Below are 15661 nucleotides of genomic sequence, written 5' to 3' on the forward strand. Positions count from 1 at the left end.
TTTGTTCTCTTATTATGGGCTACAACTTTGCCAAAGATGTCAAACATCTAAAAAAATATTTCTAAAACTTAAAATTTTTATCTCACTTCTAGGGGAATTAATCATTTATTATATTTTATCAAAAAACGCCTTTTAACATGCAGAAAAACTTTGTAGAACACGCCAAACCTCTAGAACCAACCTAAAAAAAGTTATTTAATTTTGATCGCAAAATCATCGATTTCGAACACTGTGAGATGTAGTTATGGTAGATTCCCAGTAGTACCGCAGTAACATTTAAAATCATATAAGTCACAACCTAAAACTAAACCTACTCACAACTTTACTAAAATAATTGAAAAATATCCAAACAATAAACTGTTTTATACCATTTATTACTGCTTACTTTATAACGTATTTGGACAATTAGTGTTTTTGGAAATAAATAGTCTTTCCGGGTCCAGGCTTAATTGTTTGAGGGCGCTGTAGATTTTTTTCCTGATCTCCGCTGAAAAATCTCTTTCTCGTCCTAGTAGCCATATTTGATCTGCAATGAATAAAAAAATGTAGGTACCATTTGTGTTAAAAAACAAGATATTTGATTTAAAAATGATTTTAAATCTAGAATAAAAGAACAACAGAATGATTCATGTTTTTATAGTGACTGACCAAGTAACCAGTATTAAAAATAGCATTTCTTCAGCATTATAGTCAGGGGTGGTAGATCCTACCCTCTACGCCCACCCAAACATGCCCACCTGCGCGCCATCTGCTGTTGGTTCTAATTTTTAAACATCTTTTGTTTAGTTGTTTATAAACATCAACAATAGTAAAAACATGAGCGTTTTTCTCTTCCTTTCGGTGCTGGTGCTCAGTTTTTTAGGTAATTATCGAAATTTCTTGAGTTGTAGTGTTAAATTACCCTCATATCAAAGCACCAGAACCGCTCTGGGAGTTTTCAATTTTCAACCGTTTCCAAACAAAACGAAAACAGAAACAAGCGAGAGTATAGGCAAATATTTCATAATGGCGAAAACAAAACACTGATTTTTTTTTTGGAATAATTTTTTTCAATATAATCTAAATAAAATGTGTGGGATTATGCTTGAATCACATGCTGACTTGCTTTTAGCATAATAAAACGGTGTTAAAATCAATTTTGCGAACGAAAATAGATATTTTATTGGTTGGCCGTTACGTCCTTGTAATGGTACTAAAATTGAATAGAGGGTAGGCGCAATTTGTTCCCAGTTGACAGCCAGTTTACTCCCCTGATTATAGTCTATTTTACGAAACGACAACAGTGTTGATATTGATATTAACACTCACGGGCTTGGGCACAACCTCCTGTCAAATTTTCATTCATGAAATGAGCGATCAGCTGATCCGAAACGTCTCGTAAAATGGCTCATAGTAGCCTCTACGACAAAGCGTTTAATGCACCAGGGTGCGATGACGTCACGTTTTCGATTCCCGCATCTTGTACAACCGGCTGCGATTCGGCCATGTTTTTGAAGTCATCATCTGTTTAGGCGTAGTTTACGAGCGATATTTCTGGAGCTCGATTTGAAAAGGTCGTATGTGCTTTTGTCGATTAAGAATTCGATCAGTTGGATTCGCTTATTATAGCAAAAACCGTAGAAATTGAACAAAGTTGATACATACAGCAGAGTCATCACAAAACAGGCTTTCTGTTCCATCATTAAAAATCTCCAAAATAAGTTCCCTATTGCTACAATAATTAAAATAAACTGATCGAATTTTATATCGACAAATGTACATACGACCTATTCAAATTGAGCTCCAGATTTTTTCTTTAACAAAAAAGTTCTCTGCATTCCCCAAAAATGACCTAATTCGAACACGTTTTTTATTATTACTTATTTCGGCTAACAGAATTACATTTTTCATAATTCTCCTAGTATTTTCAAAAATTTTATTTTTTGTTGTGGAAAATATTTCGCGCTTTTCAAGTGTTGGTCCTGAAAAGTATACACTGAAATAAATTTTGTTGTGAAAACTACCGATTCCATAGTAGAATTACTAACCGTACCTATGATTCTCAACCGACAACAATTTCCAGTTACCTCCACTGAAGCACTGTCAACTTAACCAGCAGTGCAGTTAACATTACCAAAAATAATCTTAATTTAACAATTGAGCATTGTATTTTTAATCATACTGTGTTGTAAAATGCGTGTCCAAGAAAAATTAACAATGTTTTGTAGTTGAGGCTACTACGCTTTTAGTTGAATTTACTACAACGCATTGTAATTTGAAGCATATTTCAGTTACCTTAACAGATTTTGTTGTCGGTTGAGAATCAAAGGTACGGTTAGTAATTTTACTATGGAATCGGTAGATTCCACAACAAAATTTATTTCAGTGTACTGTTTACAAACTTTTAGCTGTCAAAATGGAGTTCAACGCACAATGGGGGTCAGAGATGTTGGCTCGCTTTTTTACTGTGAGGTAGTATTCGGATGACAAGTGGCTGATCTTGTACCAATGTTGAGGGAACTCAAATTGCATGGTAAATATTGAGGAATTTGCACAAAAGTGCACGCGGCCTATAGCTTCCGAAAGGTACAGCCGCGGTTTTCACTCCCAGTTTACTTCATCCTTATGGGAAATAACATTGCGGCGTTTCCTACGGTGCGGCTGTTCCTTTAGAAAACGATAGACCGCGTGAACTTTTGTGCAAAGCCCCTTTTGGAAACATTTCAACGACCGCGCGGTGTTTACGTTTCAAAAAATCTGACAATATTATTAACATATGACTGGTTTTATTGTTCACAATAAAACACACAGTAGATATATCTTTTAATTTGGGCGTTTCGGAGAGCGATTAGAAAGCGCGTGTGTTACGTTTCACGTTCGATACAAAAGAGAAAAATTTATTTGACGTTTCGTTTTACACTGTTATTGGAAACTGGGTAATTGTTAATTGGTATGAACCCAAATACACTCTTAACATCCCCCCTCAATTCAATAATCCCAGTTGATCGCGAAGTATGCGAAACCTTGGTGAAGCCAGTCCCTTGGTCATCACGTCCGCTAGTTGATGCTCGGTTGGCACATATTCGAGACGCAACTTACCCTTCTCGATGAGTTCCCTCACGAAGAAATGCTGGATCTCCACGTGTTTCATCCGCTTCTGTCTTCTGGGTTCCGTAGTCAACGCAATGCACGGTTGGTTGTCTTCGTATACCTTCAACGGCTCGTCAACCTTACAGCCAACCGATCGAAGCAAGTTCGCCACCCAAATCAGCTCGCAGCTTGCTAAGCAGAGCGCCATCAATTCAGCCTCGGTAGTAGAAAGGGCTACCGAAGATTGCTTCTCCGTTGCCCACACGACAGTCGATCCGTATAGCTTGACGACCAATCCTGACACTGAGCGTCGATCATTAGGGTCGTTACCCCAGTCCGCGTCCGCAAATGCCAGAAGTCCTTCCGGCGCATCTTGACGACGATACACAAGCTGGTAGTCCAGTGTACCCCTTAGGTACCGAAGCACCCTTTTGAGGTGCACCCAGTGCTCGTCCGTCGCGCAGCATTGAAACCCGGCAAAGTAATTCACCGCGGCGCAAATATCCGGCCTTGACGTCACCATCAGATACATGAGGCAGCCAATCAGTTCTCTGTATGGCTTGTTGGTGAACTGCTTGGCGTCCTGTCCCTTCTCAAGCTTCAAGTGCGGTTCCATCGGAATCAACGACGGTTTACAGTTCAGCATACCGAACCGCTCAAGAACACTTTTCACGTACGCCTTTTGCTCGATGATCATTACGCCTCTATTCCGATCACGTTGAATGTTAAGGCCGAGGAAGCTTCGGACTTCCTGTAGGTCTCGCATCTCGAACTCAGACGATAGCCTCTTCTTGAGTTCGCAAATAGCCTTCTCGGAACTCCCAATGATCAAAATATCATCGACATATATCACTACGTACAGCACTACGTCAGTCCCAGACCAAAAGTACAAGCAATAGTCTTGTTCACTGCGCTTAAAGTTCATACGGCTCATAAACTCATGAAAACGTTCGTTCCACTTTCGCGAGGCCTGCTTGAGACCGTATATGGCTTTGTTCAGTCTACATACCTGTGATCCTCCCCGCTCAAAGCCAGACGGTTGGCGCATGAACACTTCCTCGTCCAACACGCCATTAAGAAACGCGCACTTGACGTCCATCTGGTGTACCAACCAACGCTCCTGGTTGGCAAGCGACAGGAGAACTCGCAGCGTGGACATTTTCACTACAGGGGAATACGTGTCCGAGTAGTCGAACCCGTGTCGCTGAGAAAAACCGCGGGCGACGAGTCTAGCCTTGTACCGATCCACAGAGCCATCACTGTTTCTTTTGATCTTAAAGACCCACTTGTTATCAACTGCTCTTCTTCCTTTCGGCAACTCGACCAAGTTCCATGTGCCGTTTTTCTCCAACGATTGCAGTTCTTCTTCGATGGCCTTTTCCCACAGAGGCCAGTCACTACGCGTTTTCAGTTCTTCCACATTGGAGGGTATGTCCTCAACGAACTCCTCCGCACTGAGCGCAAATGCCGTAATGTCCACTTCATAATCATTGTGCCAAGCCGGCGGAGCGACAACCCGTTGGCTTCTTCTGGCACCACTATTCACTGCAGGCTCTTCGTCGTTTTCCGAAAGCGAATGCATCTCATCCGAATCCGTTTCTTCAGCAGCAGCACCATCTGGATCAAAATCAGCTTCTTCCGGCGTACCCGGCTCATCAGCCGGCGCGCAGGGCCGATCCTTGATCACCACCGAACCGGAGTCTTCCTCATTTCCGGCTTTCCGCAATCCACCGAACTCGCACTCATTGAAAATTACGTCACGCGACACGAACACTTTCTTCCCGTTCCAGCAGCGATAGCCGTTCGGCGCGTACCCGACGAAAACAACTTTCTGGCTTTTCACATCGAGTTTCTTACGCAACAATTTCGGTACGTGTACGAAGCACTCACTCCCGAACACACGTAGCTTTGAGACGTCCGGTTTCCGACCGTTCCACGCTTCGTACGGCGTAATATTACCGTCCACGGCAACACTTGGGCTCCGATTCAGAAGGTATACGGCGGTATAGACCGCTTCGCCCCACATGTTCTTCGGCAAACCACTGGTTTCCAACATCGCGCGCACTTTTTCCACGATCGTACGATTTAGTCTCTCGCTAACCCCGTTTTGTTCGGGAGTATATGGCACTGTATACTCCAAGCGTATGCCCTTCCGTTTGCAAAACCGTTTCACTGCACCTCTGGTGTATTCGCCACCGTTATCGCACCGAAGACACCCAATTTTCATCCCGAAATGTGCGGTGGCCATCGCCTCGTATTCCACGAGCCGATCAAGCACTTCGTCCTTAGACTTTAGTAAAAAGACCACCGACACGTGTGTGAAATCGTCCGTGAATGTTACAAAATACTCGTGTCCGTCCCACGACACTGGGGTGACCGGGCCACAAACGTCGCTGTGGACGATTTGCAGCGGTCGGGTGGCACGCTTTTCCGTTCGGGCATGGAACGGCTCTCGCGTCTGCTTGCCACTGATACACGATTCACACAAAATCTTCACCGATTCTTCACAGTTGTTATCCACCGACATTCCATCGACCATGTTCTTTTTCACAAGCTTCACTAGATTGTCATTGCCAAGGTGGCCAAAACGATGGTGCCAAAGTTCCATCTTCTTACTCACTTTCCCCGTCACTAGTGCTTCTCCGTTTTCTTCTCGCTTTTCACAAATCAGGTTCATGCAGTACAGCCGACCCAGCTGCCTGCCGATGGCCACTACCTCACCGTCATCCTCAACGGTTACGCAGCCGTCGAAAAATATCACCCGTTTGCCGGTATTTTCCAACCGTCGCAGCGACAGGAGGTTCAGCGACAACTCCGGGATAAACAATACATCCTCCATGTTTACCCGAATATTCTCATCGCCCACCACAGCACTAGCAATAACACGTCCCTTGAAATGCGCGAGCAAGTTCACACCACTTTTCGCCGTTTGAATAACCACTGGTTGATCCAACTTCTCCAAGCTCTCGAACAACGACTTATCATTTGCCATATGTTCGGAGGCGCCGCTGTCCAGGAACCACTTCGCATCAACTACACTGCCAGCAACAGCTGTTTCGACAGCCGCCACGAACGAAACTGTTTTTGCCCCAACATTTGCCTTCTGCACTGCGCTTTTCTTTCCGTGCCTCTGACCACCAACCGAACCACCACTTTTGTTTTCACCGGACCGAGGGCACTGTGATTTCTTGTGGCCGAGCTCACCACAACCGAAACACTTCCACTTGCCCCTGGATTTCCCCGCGAACGCAGCTTCTTCTGTTTCAGCTTCCAGCCGCTGTCCCCTTCGCTTAGCTTCCACATCCAGGTACTTACGCCTCACCAAATCCATGGTGAGCCGCTCCGACACCGCTTCCATAGCAGTAGTGACGGCGTCGTATGACGGTGGCATCGTCAACATGAGGTGGCATATCACGTCTTCTTCTTCCATTTTCGCGCCCGCGCCTTTGATCTCGCGCACGAGTTGATCAAAGCGCAGAAAATGTTCTTGTAACTTTTCACCCTCACTGAATCGCATCGACAATAATTGACGTTTGAGCAAAAACCGGTTGGTGATACTTTTTCGCTCAAACACGTCGTGCAACCCGTCCCAGATCTCTTTGGGACTCACTTTGTCTTTCACATATTCAAGATGGCTGTCCGACACTCCTTGAATCAAAACAGACCGGCACCTATTGTCCTGCTTTATTCGCGCAGCCTTTTTCACATCGTTCGCCGCCTTAACCTCAATCGTCGCACTGGCGGGAGTCTCCCAAAAATCTTCTTCTTCAGCCGCCTTTTCAACACAATGGAGCACCTCCAGCTGCTGAAGGTACACTCGCATCCGGAAGCTCCAATTATTGAACCCCGTTCCGTCGAAGGGCCTGAACCTGAGGATTTTTGCCTCGTCCTCCATCGCGCACTACCGACCGATTTCTTTTTGCGGTTCCGAATCGAAAAATTTTCACTCGCGGTAAACTGAGCACATAACCTTTTAATTTGGGCGTTTCGGAGAGCGATTAGAAAGCGCGTGTATTACGTTTCACGTTCGATACAAAAGAGAAAGATTTATTTGACGTTTCGTTTTACACTGTTTTTGGAAACTGGGTAATTGTTAATTGGTATGAACCCAAATACACTCTTAACAAAGGCCAAACATGTCTAAAGGTCCTATCTGCAGAAGAGAGGCTCTCTTTGGTTTCCCTCTCTTTCGTTAATATCTCAGCTGTTTATTTGTATTATGATTGTCTCCTTGCATTGAACGATGGTCAAAACAATCGTCTTTTGATTTGTACTGCAAAAGTAGTTGAAAAGTGTACCATTACATTGCAATAATTGAAAGAGAAAGTGAACAAAGAGAGCCTCTCAAATGCAGATAGGACCTATTGAAATGTTTGGCCTGATATTGTTACTTTTACAATAGCCCGTGTTCGTACACTAAGTAAACATTAGCTTTATTAGTAACTAATTGATTGGATTGTTTTTCAATAGTTCTTCAATAATTTAAAGTTACTATCAGTAAAAATTAATTTAAGTTGTTTTTATACAGTTGGAAAAGTGCCTGCAAAGTTCTCATGGACTTTTTAATAAAAAAAAGTTTATTTCTAAATAACAGTTAAAAACAATTCGTAACAAATAAATCGACAATGATTTTTCATAAGGACCTAACTGACTTGATCGATTTCTCTTCGTCGACTCTCTCATTTTCATTTATTTAGTTGACATCAAATTCATGATAATACTGAATCAACAATTTGACGCCATAATACTCGATTTGCAGCTGCAGCTCTCCAACGTCGGTCACGCCCAACACTCGCCAGATCACGCTCCACCTGGTCCGCCCATCGTGCTCTCTGCGCTCCACGCCTTCTTGTACCAACCGGATGGTTAGCAAACACCAACTTTGCAGGGTTGTTGTCCGGCATTCTTGCAACATGCCCTGCCCACCGTATCCTTCCGGCTTTGGCTACCTTCTGGATGCTGGGTTCGCCATAAAGTGCAGCGAGCTCGTGGTTCATCCTTCTCCGCCACACACCGTTCTCCTGCACGCCGCCGAAGATCGTCCTTAGCACCCGTCGCTCGAAAACTCCGAGTGCTTGCATGTCCTCCTCGAGCATCGTCCACGTCTCGTGCCCGTAGAGAACCACCGGTCTTATTAACGTCTTGTACATGGTACATTTGGTGCGGGGGTGAATCTTTTTTGACCGCAGTTTCTTCTGGAGCCCATAATAGGCCCGACTTCCACTGATGATGCGCCTTCGTATTTCACGGCTCACGTTATTGTCAGCCGTTAGCAAGGAACCGAGGTAGACGAATTCTTCTACCACCTCGAAAGTATCCCCGTCTATCGTAACATTGCTGCCAAGGCTTGTCCTGTCTCGCTCAGTCCCACCTACCAGCATGTACTTTGTCTTAGCCGCATTCACCACCAGTCCGACCTTTGCTGCTTCACGTTTCAGGCGGGTGTACTGTTCTGCCACCGTTCCAAATGTCCTAGCAATAATATCCATGTCATCCGCAAAACATACAAATTGGCTGGATTTCGTGAAGATCGTACCCCGGCTGTTGAGCCCGGCTCGTCGCATAACACCTTCCAGGGCGATGTTGAATAGTAGGCAGGAAAGTCCATCACCTTGTCGTAGTCCCCGTCGACATTCAAATGAACTGGATAGTTCACCTGAAATCCTTACGCTGTTCTGCACACCGTCCATCGTTGCTCTTATCAGTCTAGTCAGCTTCCCGGGAAAGCTGTTCTCGTCCATAATTTTCCATAGCTCTGTGCGGTCGATACTGTCGTATGCCGCTTTGAAGTCGATGAACAGGTGATGCGTTGGGACCTGGTATTCACGGCATTTCTGGAGGATTTGCCGTACGGTGAAGATCTGGTCCGTTGTCGACCGGCCGTCGATGAAACCGGCTTGGTAACTTCCCACGAACTCATTTACTTTAGGTGAAAGACGACGGAAGATGATCTGGGATAGCACTTTGTAGGCGGCATTCAAAATGGTGATCGCTCGAAAGTTCTCACACATTAACTTGTCGCCTTTCTTGTGGATGGGACAGATTATCCCTTCCTTCCACTCCTCCGGTAGCTGTTCGGTTTCCCAGATCTTGACTACTAACTGGTGCAGACAGGTGGCCAACTTTTCCGGGCCCATCTTGATGAGTTCCGCTGCGATACCGTCCTTACCAGCCGCTTTGTTGTTTTTGAGCTGGTGGATGGCATCCTTAACTTCCCTCAGCGTGGGAGTTGGTTCGTTCCCGCCCTCTGCTGCACCAACATAGTCATTTCCTCCGCTGCCTTGGTCCTCCGTGCCTACATTCTCTTCGCCATTCAGGTGCTCGTCGAAGTGCTGCTTCCACCTTTCGATCACCTCACGTTTGTCCGTCAGGAGGCTCCCGTCCTTATCCCTGCAGATTTCGGCTTGCGGCACGTAGCCTTTGCGGGATGCGTTGAGCTTCTGGTAGAACTTGCGTGTTTCCTGTGAACGGCACAGCAGTTCCATTTCCTCGCACTCCGCTTCTTCCAGGCGGCGCTTTTTCTCCCGGAAGAGACGGGTCTGCTGCTTCCGCTTCTGTCTGTATCGCTCCACATTCTGTCGGGTTCCATGCTGCAGCATTACCGCCCGCGCTGCATCCTTCTCCTCCAGAACCGCTCTGCACTCCTCGTCGAACCAATCGTTTCGTCGACTCCGTTCTACGTACCCGATAGTGCTCTCAGCTGCGTTGTTGATAGCTGCTTTGATTGTACTCCAGCAGTCCTCTAGAGGGGCCACATCGAGCACACCCTCGTCCGGCAACGCTGCCTCGAGATTCTGCGCGTATGCGGTGGCGACATTCGGTTGTTTCAGTCGCTCTAGATCGTACCGGGGCGGCCGCCGGTAATGTACGTTGTTAATAACGGAGAGTTTTGGGCGCAGTTTAACCATCACCAGGTAGTGATCGGAGTCGATATTAGCGCCACGATAGGTCCTGACGTCGATAATGTCGGAGAAGTGCCGTCCATCAATCAGAACGTGGTCGATTTGCGATTCCGTTTGTTGTGGTGATCTCCAGGTGTAACGATACGGGAGGCTGTGCTGGAAGAAGGTGCTACGAATGGCCATGTTCTTGGAGGCGGCGAAATCGATGAGGCGTAGGCCATTTTCGTTCGTCAGCTGGTGGGCGCTGAACTTTCCAATCGTCGGTCTGAATTCCTCCTCCTGGCCTACCTGAGCGTTTAGATCCCCTATGATGATCTTGACGTCGTGGTTTGGGCAGCGGTCGTACTCGCGTTCGAGCTGCGCGTAAAATGCGTCTTTGTCATCATCAGTGCTTCCGGAGTGAGGGCTGTGCACGTTTATTATGCTAATGTTGAAGAATCGGCCCTTGATCCTTAACCTGCACATTCTTTCGTCGATCGGCCACCAACCGATCACGCGCCTCTGCATGTCGCCCATCACTATAAAAGCTGTTCCCAGCTCACGTGTGTTGCCGCAACTCTGGTAGATGGTATGATTACCTCTAAACGTTCGCACCATGGATCCTGTCCAACACACCTCCTGCAGCGCTACGATTCCGAACCCGCGGTCCTTCAGTATATCGGCGAGTATGCGGGTGCTCCCGATGAAGTTGAGAGATCTGCAGTTCCACGTACCGAGCTTCCAATCGCAAGTCCCTTTTCGTCGCTGTGGTCGTCGCCATTGGTATCGGTTCGCATTCTTCTCTTGTTGATTTTCCGGTGCTAGTCTTTTTTACGGCTGGCTCGCAGGGCCTGACACCAACCCACTAACCCAGGGAGCTGGGCTTACCTTCCCGGAAGCTACGGGTTCTGCATTGGCATTTCCTCCAACTACAGTGCTAAATAGCTAGGCTCGAGCGCCAGTCTTCGCCGGGGGTGGTGTTTTTAATGGGCGCCCAGGAGATAATATTTTACCTGAGCTTCCACCCCCGTCGACTCTCTCTTTCGCTAATAACTTGATCAAAGCAAAAAAAATCATTATTCTCTTTGTTTCTATAGCAAGATGTAGTCGTCTTCTTCGCATTTCAACCAAAAAATCTGTGGAAAACTCAATATACATTCTGTAATAACACAAAGAGAGGATCGATGAAGAGAATTCGAAAATGTCAGTTAGGCCCAAATGGAAAATCAGTGTCGAAATAACAATTAATATTTTTGTTGCTTGGATCTTGTTATTCTATACGAAAAATACAAAATCACTTGTCCTATTTTTTTCTAGTTTTCGTTTTGAATTTGAGTACAGTAGATGTTTCGGTTATCGAATGTTATTCGCTAATACTGCAACGACTGACAGATGTCAAACCATGTTGGCAGAGGAAGCTCTCAATTGATAACTGAGGAAGTACTTAAGAAAAATTGCTGAAAAGTACACTCAGCCAAATAACCTTAAGATTTCCATAAGGCCCATCTTATGAAACGGCCTTTAAATAATTCATAATGATTCGGATGAATTTCATAAGGTCACTCTATGACGTTAAAAAGTCTCACAACGTGGCTTTTATTCATGTTTAGCAACATGGTATTCTCAAGCGTCGGTAGCCGTGTGGATAAAACACGGGCTCGGTGATCCCGATGTTCATGGATCGAATCCAGTCTACATCATTTTAAGATTTTTTTGTTCTTTTCATAAGTCTATCTTATGAAATTTGTCATAGCAAGCACGATCAATTTTCATAAGGTATTCTTATGTCATCCATAAGAATTAGTTATAGCAAACTTTCATAAGGTATTTCGATGAATTTCGCTAGTTTTTTTTCGCTGAGTGTAGGTTTTATCCAAGTGAGGACGTTACGACACGAAAGAGATGAACAATTTTTCTTTTTTTTTCAAATAAACTAAAAGAAATTAGTAAATAGTAAACTACCATAAATAACAATACAAATGCAATTTGTTTAATGAGGTCAATTGAACCGTTGTTAAAATAAACATGCGATAATATTTGTTGTTATGTAAACAAATTTCGCCTTTTAAAAATCATAGAATTCATATTTCTCGGTAACATTTTTCTCCAGCATTTACAGGTATTGTGTCTTGCAAGATAAATCCGCGAAACGCGTTTGTCTTTCTTTTCCATCAAGTTGCCAAAATATGCCCGCACCACTATGAGCGACCTGATGGTCAGAAATTCTGCATGCGGCGCTCATATCAAATCCACATGAGGCTGCGGCGATATGGCCGCGAGGAGATGCACGCGATACAGACGCATTGTAGAAATGGAAAAGTTGAAGCCACATCCTCCTGCAGTTTCACTAAACAACATCCTGATTATTAAATACAAAGCCGACGAAGTGATGCGTATGCGTATAGTGAAACAATGTCGTGTTAAATATTATTACGATTTCTGGCCACTTGAGATGCCATTGTGCTAACTTTTGTTTTGATATGAACGGCCTGAAGGCTGCTGCAATGCTGGGTGGGTGACAGTATCTGTTTGATTTGAACATTGTGTCTGTATCGCGGGCATCTCCTAGCGGCCATTATCGCCGCCGCCTAATGTGGATTTATTATAAGCGCAATACCAATGGCCACATGAATTGTGAACGATTTTGGGTGCTATTACACTTTTTGCCCAGACGCCAGATATTTGACCACTTTTGACAGATAAATTTTGGCAGGTTGTTTGGTTCTGTTTGTCCCTATTCGTTTTTCGAGAGTGACAAATATTTTTGTTTGCCAGGTATTGCGGAGATTCCACCTGTTTAGACTCCTGCGCGAAAATAAGTTGCGTGAATTTTTCTTGCGTGGGCCCACAGATATAAAAACAGACCGCATGCAGGGGAATATTTTACGCTGCGTTGTTGTGGGCACCTTTGGCAATAGTATTACATTGAAAACAATCAATTATAATGCACCCACGTTGAAAATAAGCCTAATCATTTTTTGCGCCGGAATCTATATATCTCCCCAACGGGCAATACACCTTGGTCAAAATTTAACTGTCAAAAGTGGTCAAATATTTGGCATTGGTCAAAGAGTGTCATACTAGCTAAAAAGTGTCTACTCACGGAACCGCCAAACTACCCAAAATTGAGTTCTTTTGACGCAATCCCATAGTTCCGCCCAATAAGCCAAATTTGAGTAAATCGGTTAAACTCACACTAGGTAAATTGCCTTTACCTCCAGCAAAAGAATATACTTAAGAGTAGGTAAATTCAACCCAAGACCCCCCCTCATTCAACCCAAATTTGAGTATACCTACATTTACTCAAAATTGGCTTATTGGGCTTAAGGACTCCCATTGGGTAGACGCATCTCTGTTTGTTTTTTGACAACATCGGTGGGGGAAAGAGGGAAAACAACCTAATTTTGGGTAACTAGTTTAAGTCAGGGACAGACTGGTGGTATTCGTACCATGGTACAAGTTGTCAAGAAAATTATTCCAAGCCTATCTTGATTGGAGACAATCATCAGTATGAAACTCATTTCAAGATAATTGTACCATGGTACGTACACTACCAGTCTGTCCAAGGTTTTATTCGATATACAGTCGAGTCTCTTACTAAACGAATTCCTACTAGACAGGGGTGAGCGTTATAGGAGACTAAGAGCTTATGGGATTTCGGCATTTTGGGGGTGTGGCCTATTATCTCGGGTGTGTTAAGAGTTAACGCAATACTTTCTTCGGCAAAGTTTTAGGGCTTGATAAGATCTACCATTTAGAACTTTGGTTCATATGATTAGTTGACAATTTGGCCGCTAGAGGGACCATCAACAATTTGATGCTAAATTGCACTACGGGAACCATATCAGGTTGTCAAGCAAACGTTACGATATGCGACAGCTCAAGACCCTGATAATTTGGAAGGATAGTGTCTTCGGGAAAGTTGTTGGGTACGCCAATAACTTACTGACGATGAGTTGCGAAGTTCGAAATTCCTCCACTGGGCGGCGCTAGTGAGCAAGTAAAATTTCAAAACCTCATATCTCAGAATCCCGATAACTTAGGAAGAGCTATGAGCTATGAGCTATGAGATTTCTAAAAATTGCAAGTTCACTAGCGCTTCCTAGTGGCAGAATTTTGAAACAAGTGTTTATTTTTATGTAAGTTTATGTCATACTGATCAACTTTGCCGAAGACACCAACTTTCTAAGTTATCAGGATTCTGAGCTATGAGATTTCTAAAATTTGCATGTTCATAAGCGCCGCCTAGTGGCAAAATTGCGAAACAAGTGTTTATTTTTATGTAATTTCATGTCATACTGATCAACTTTGCCGAAGACACCATCTTCCTAAGTTATCGGGATTCTGAGATATGAGGTTTTGAAATTTTACTTGCTCACTAGCGCCGCCCAGTGAAGGAATTTCGAACTTCGCAACCCATCGTCAGTAAGTTATTGGCGTACCCAACAACTTTCCCGAAGACACTATCCTTCCAAATTATCAGGGTCTTCAGCTGTCGCATATCGTAACGTTTGCTTGACAACCTGATATGGTTCCCGTAGTGCAATTTAGCATCAAATTGTTGATGGTCCCTCTAGCGGCCAAATTGTCAACTAATCATATGAACCAAAGTTCTAAATGGTAGATCTTATCAAGCCCTAAAACTTTGCCGAAGAAAGTATTGCGTTAACTCTTAACACACCCAAGATAATAGGCCACACCCCCAAAATGCCGAAATCCCATAAGCTCTTAGTCTCCTATTAAGCGGATTCCTATTGTGCCCCCCGACCAGTGATCTTATAAGAGTCTCGACTGTACTCAGCTTTGAGTAAAATCGACCTAAAAATTAGGTAGTTTGATTTCTCCGTGTAGCTTTATGGTATGGATCATATGACCTGACGTCTGACTTGTGATATTTGGCAGTTATTTGAAAAGGTTGATGATAGATCTTATCAACAGCTGCCAAGCAATACATACCAGACAGACATCAGGGTGTTTGGTTCTTATCATAAAATGTGCATATCATTCTGGCGGCCGTTAGTGCTCGTAAATGCTGGATATAAATATTAGTGGTAAATATAAATTCTATCCACTCATCCGCGAGCGGTAATGGCAGCGGCGAGCACAATTGACCGATTCGAATTTTGACGTTTCTTGGGGATCGCAATCGGTTGGCGCCACCAATCGGTGGGTGAATGGGTGAGGAGGAGAATGAAACTATTTTGACTTCCCCCATGAAACGTCAAAATCTGAACCGGTTGGATATGCCCACCGCAGCCATTACCGCTCGCGGATAAGTGGATGGATATTTAAAAGCGAAAACTGCTTACAAATAACAACAAATATTATTGTATTTTATTGTAACAACGATTCATTTGACGCCATTCAATTAATTGTATTTGTATTTTAAGCACAATGTAAAACCCTTAGGATATATTGTTTTCTTTTGAAAATTGCCCTTAACATGCCTCATAAAACACAATACATTCTATTGTTTTTCGCAGAAAAATGTTAGAAAATTTTCTCAAAATTGTATTGTTAAGATACATAACGACCACCATTTTTTATTGTAAAAGTGCCATTTACCATTCGCCGAATGATATAGAACAATAGGGGTGATGGTGAGTGTGCTGTGAAAATTACAATACGTTTAATGGTGAATAATTGTCGAAAAATGGTATTGTAACAATAAAATTTATCGTATTTTTATGACATTTTTCATCAGGGTTAGC

The 15661-nt window shown here is 43.9% G+C and overlaps 1 protein-coding gene across 1 annotated transcript in view; it reads right to left on the bottom strand.

Annotated features, from left to right (window-relative positions):
- Positions 1 to 353: 353 nt before the first annotated feature.
- LOC109407039 (apolipoprotein D) overlaps positions 354 to 15661 on the bottom strand; it is a 49833-nt gene continuing 34525 nt past the window's right edge. The window contains exon 5 of the mRNA XM_062851895.1: positions 354 to 526. Coding sequence (XP_062707879.1) covers positions 387 to 526 — 140 coding nt within the window. The 3' untranslated portion in view covers positions 354 to 386. The remainder of the gene's footprint in view (positions 527 to 15661) is intronic.

Source organism: Aedes albopictus, chromosome 2 (genome assembly GCF_035046485.1).
Source record: "Aedes albopictus strain Foshan chromosome 2, AalbF5, whole genome shotgun sequence".
Classification (NCBI taxonomy): Eukaryota; Metazoa; Arthropoda; class Insecta; order Diptera; family Culicidae; genus Aedes; species Aedes albopictus.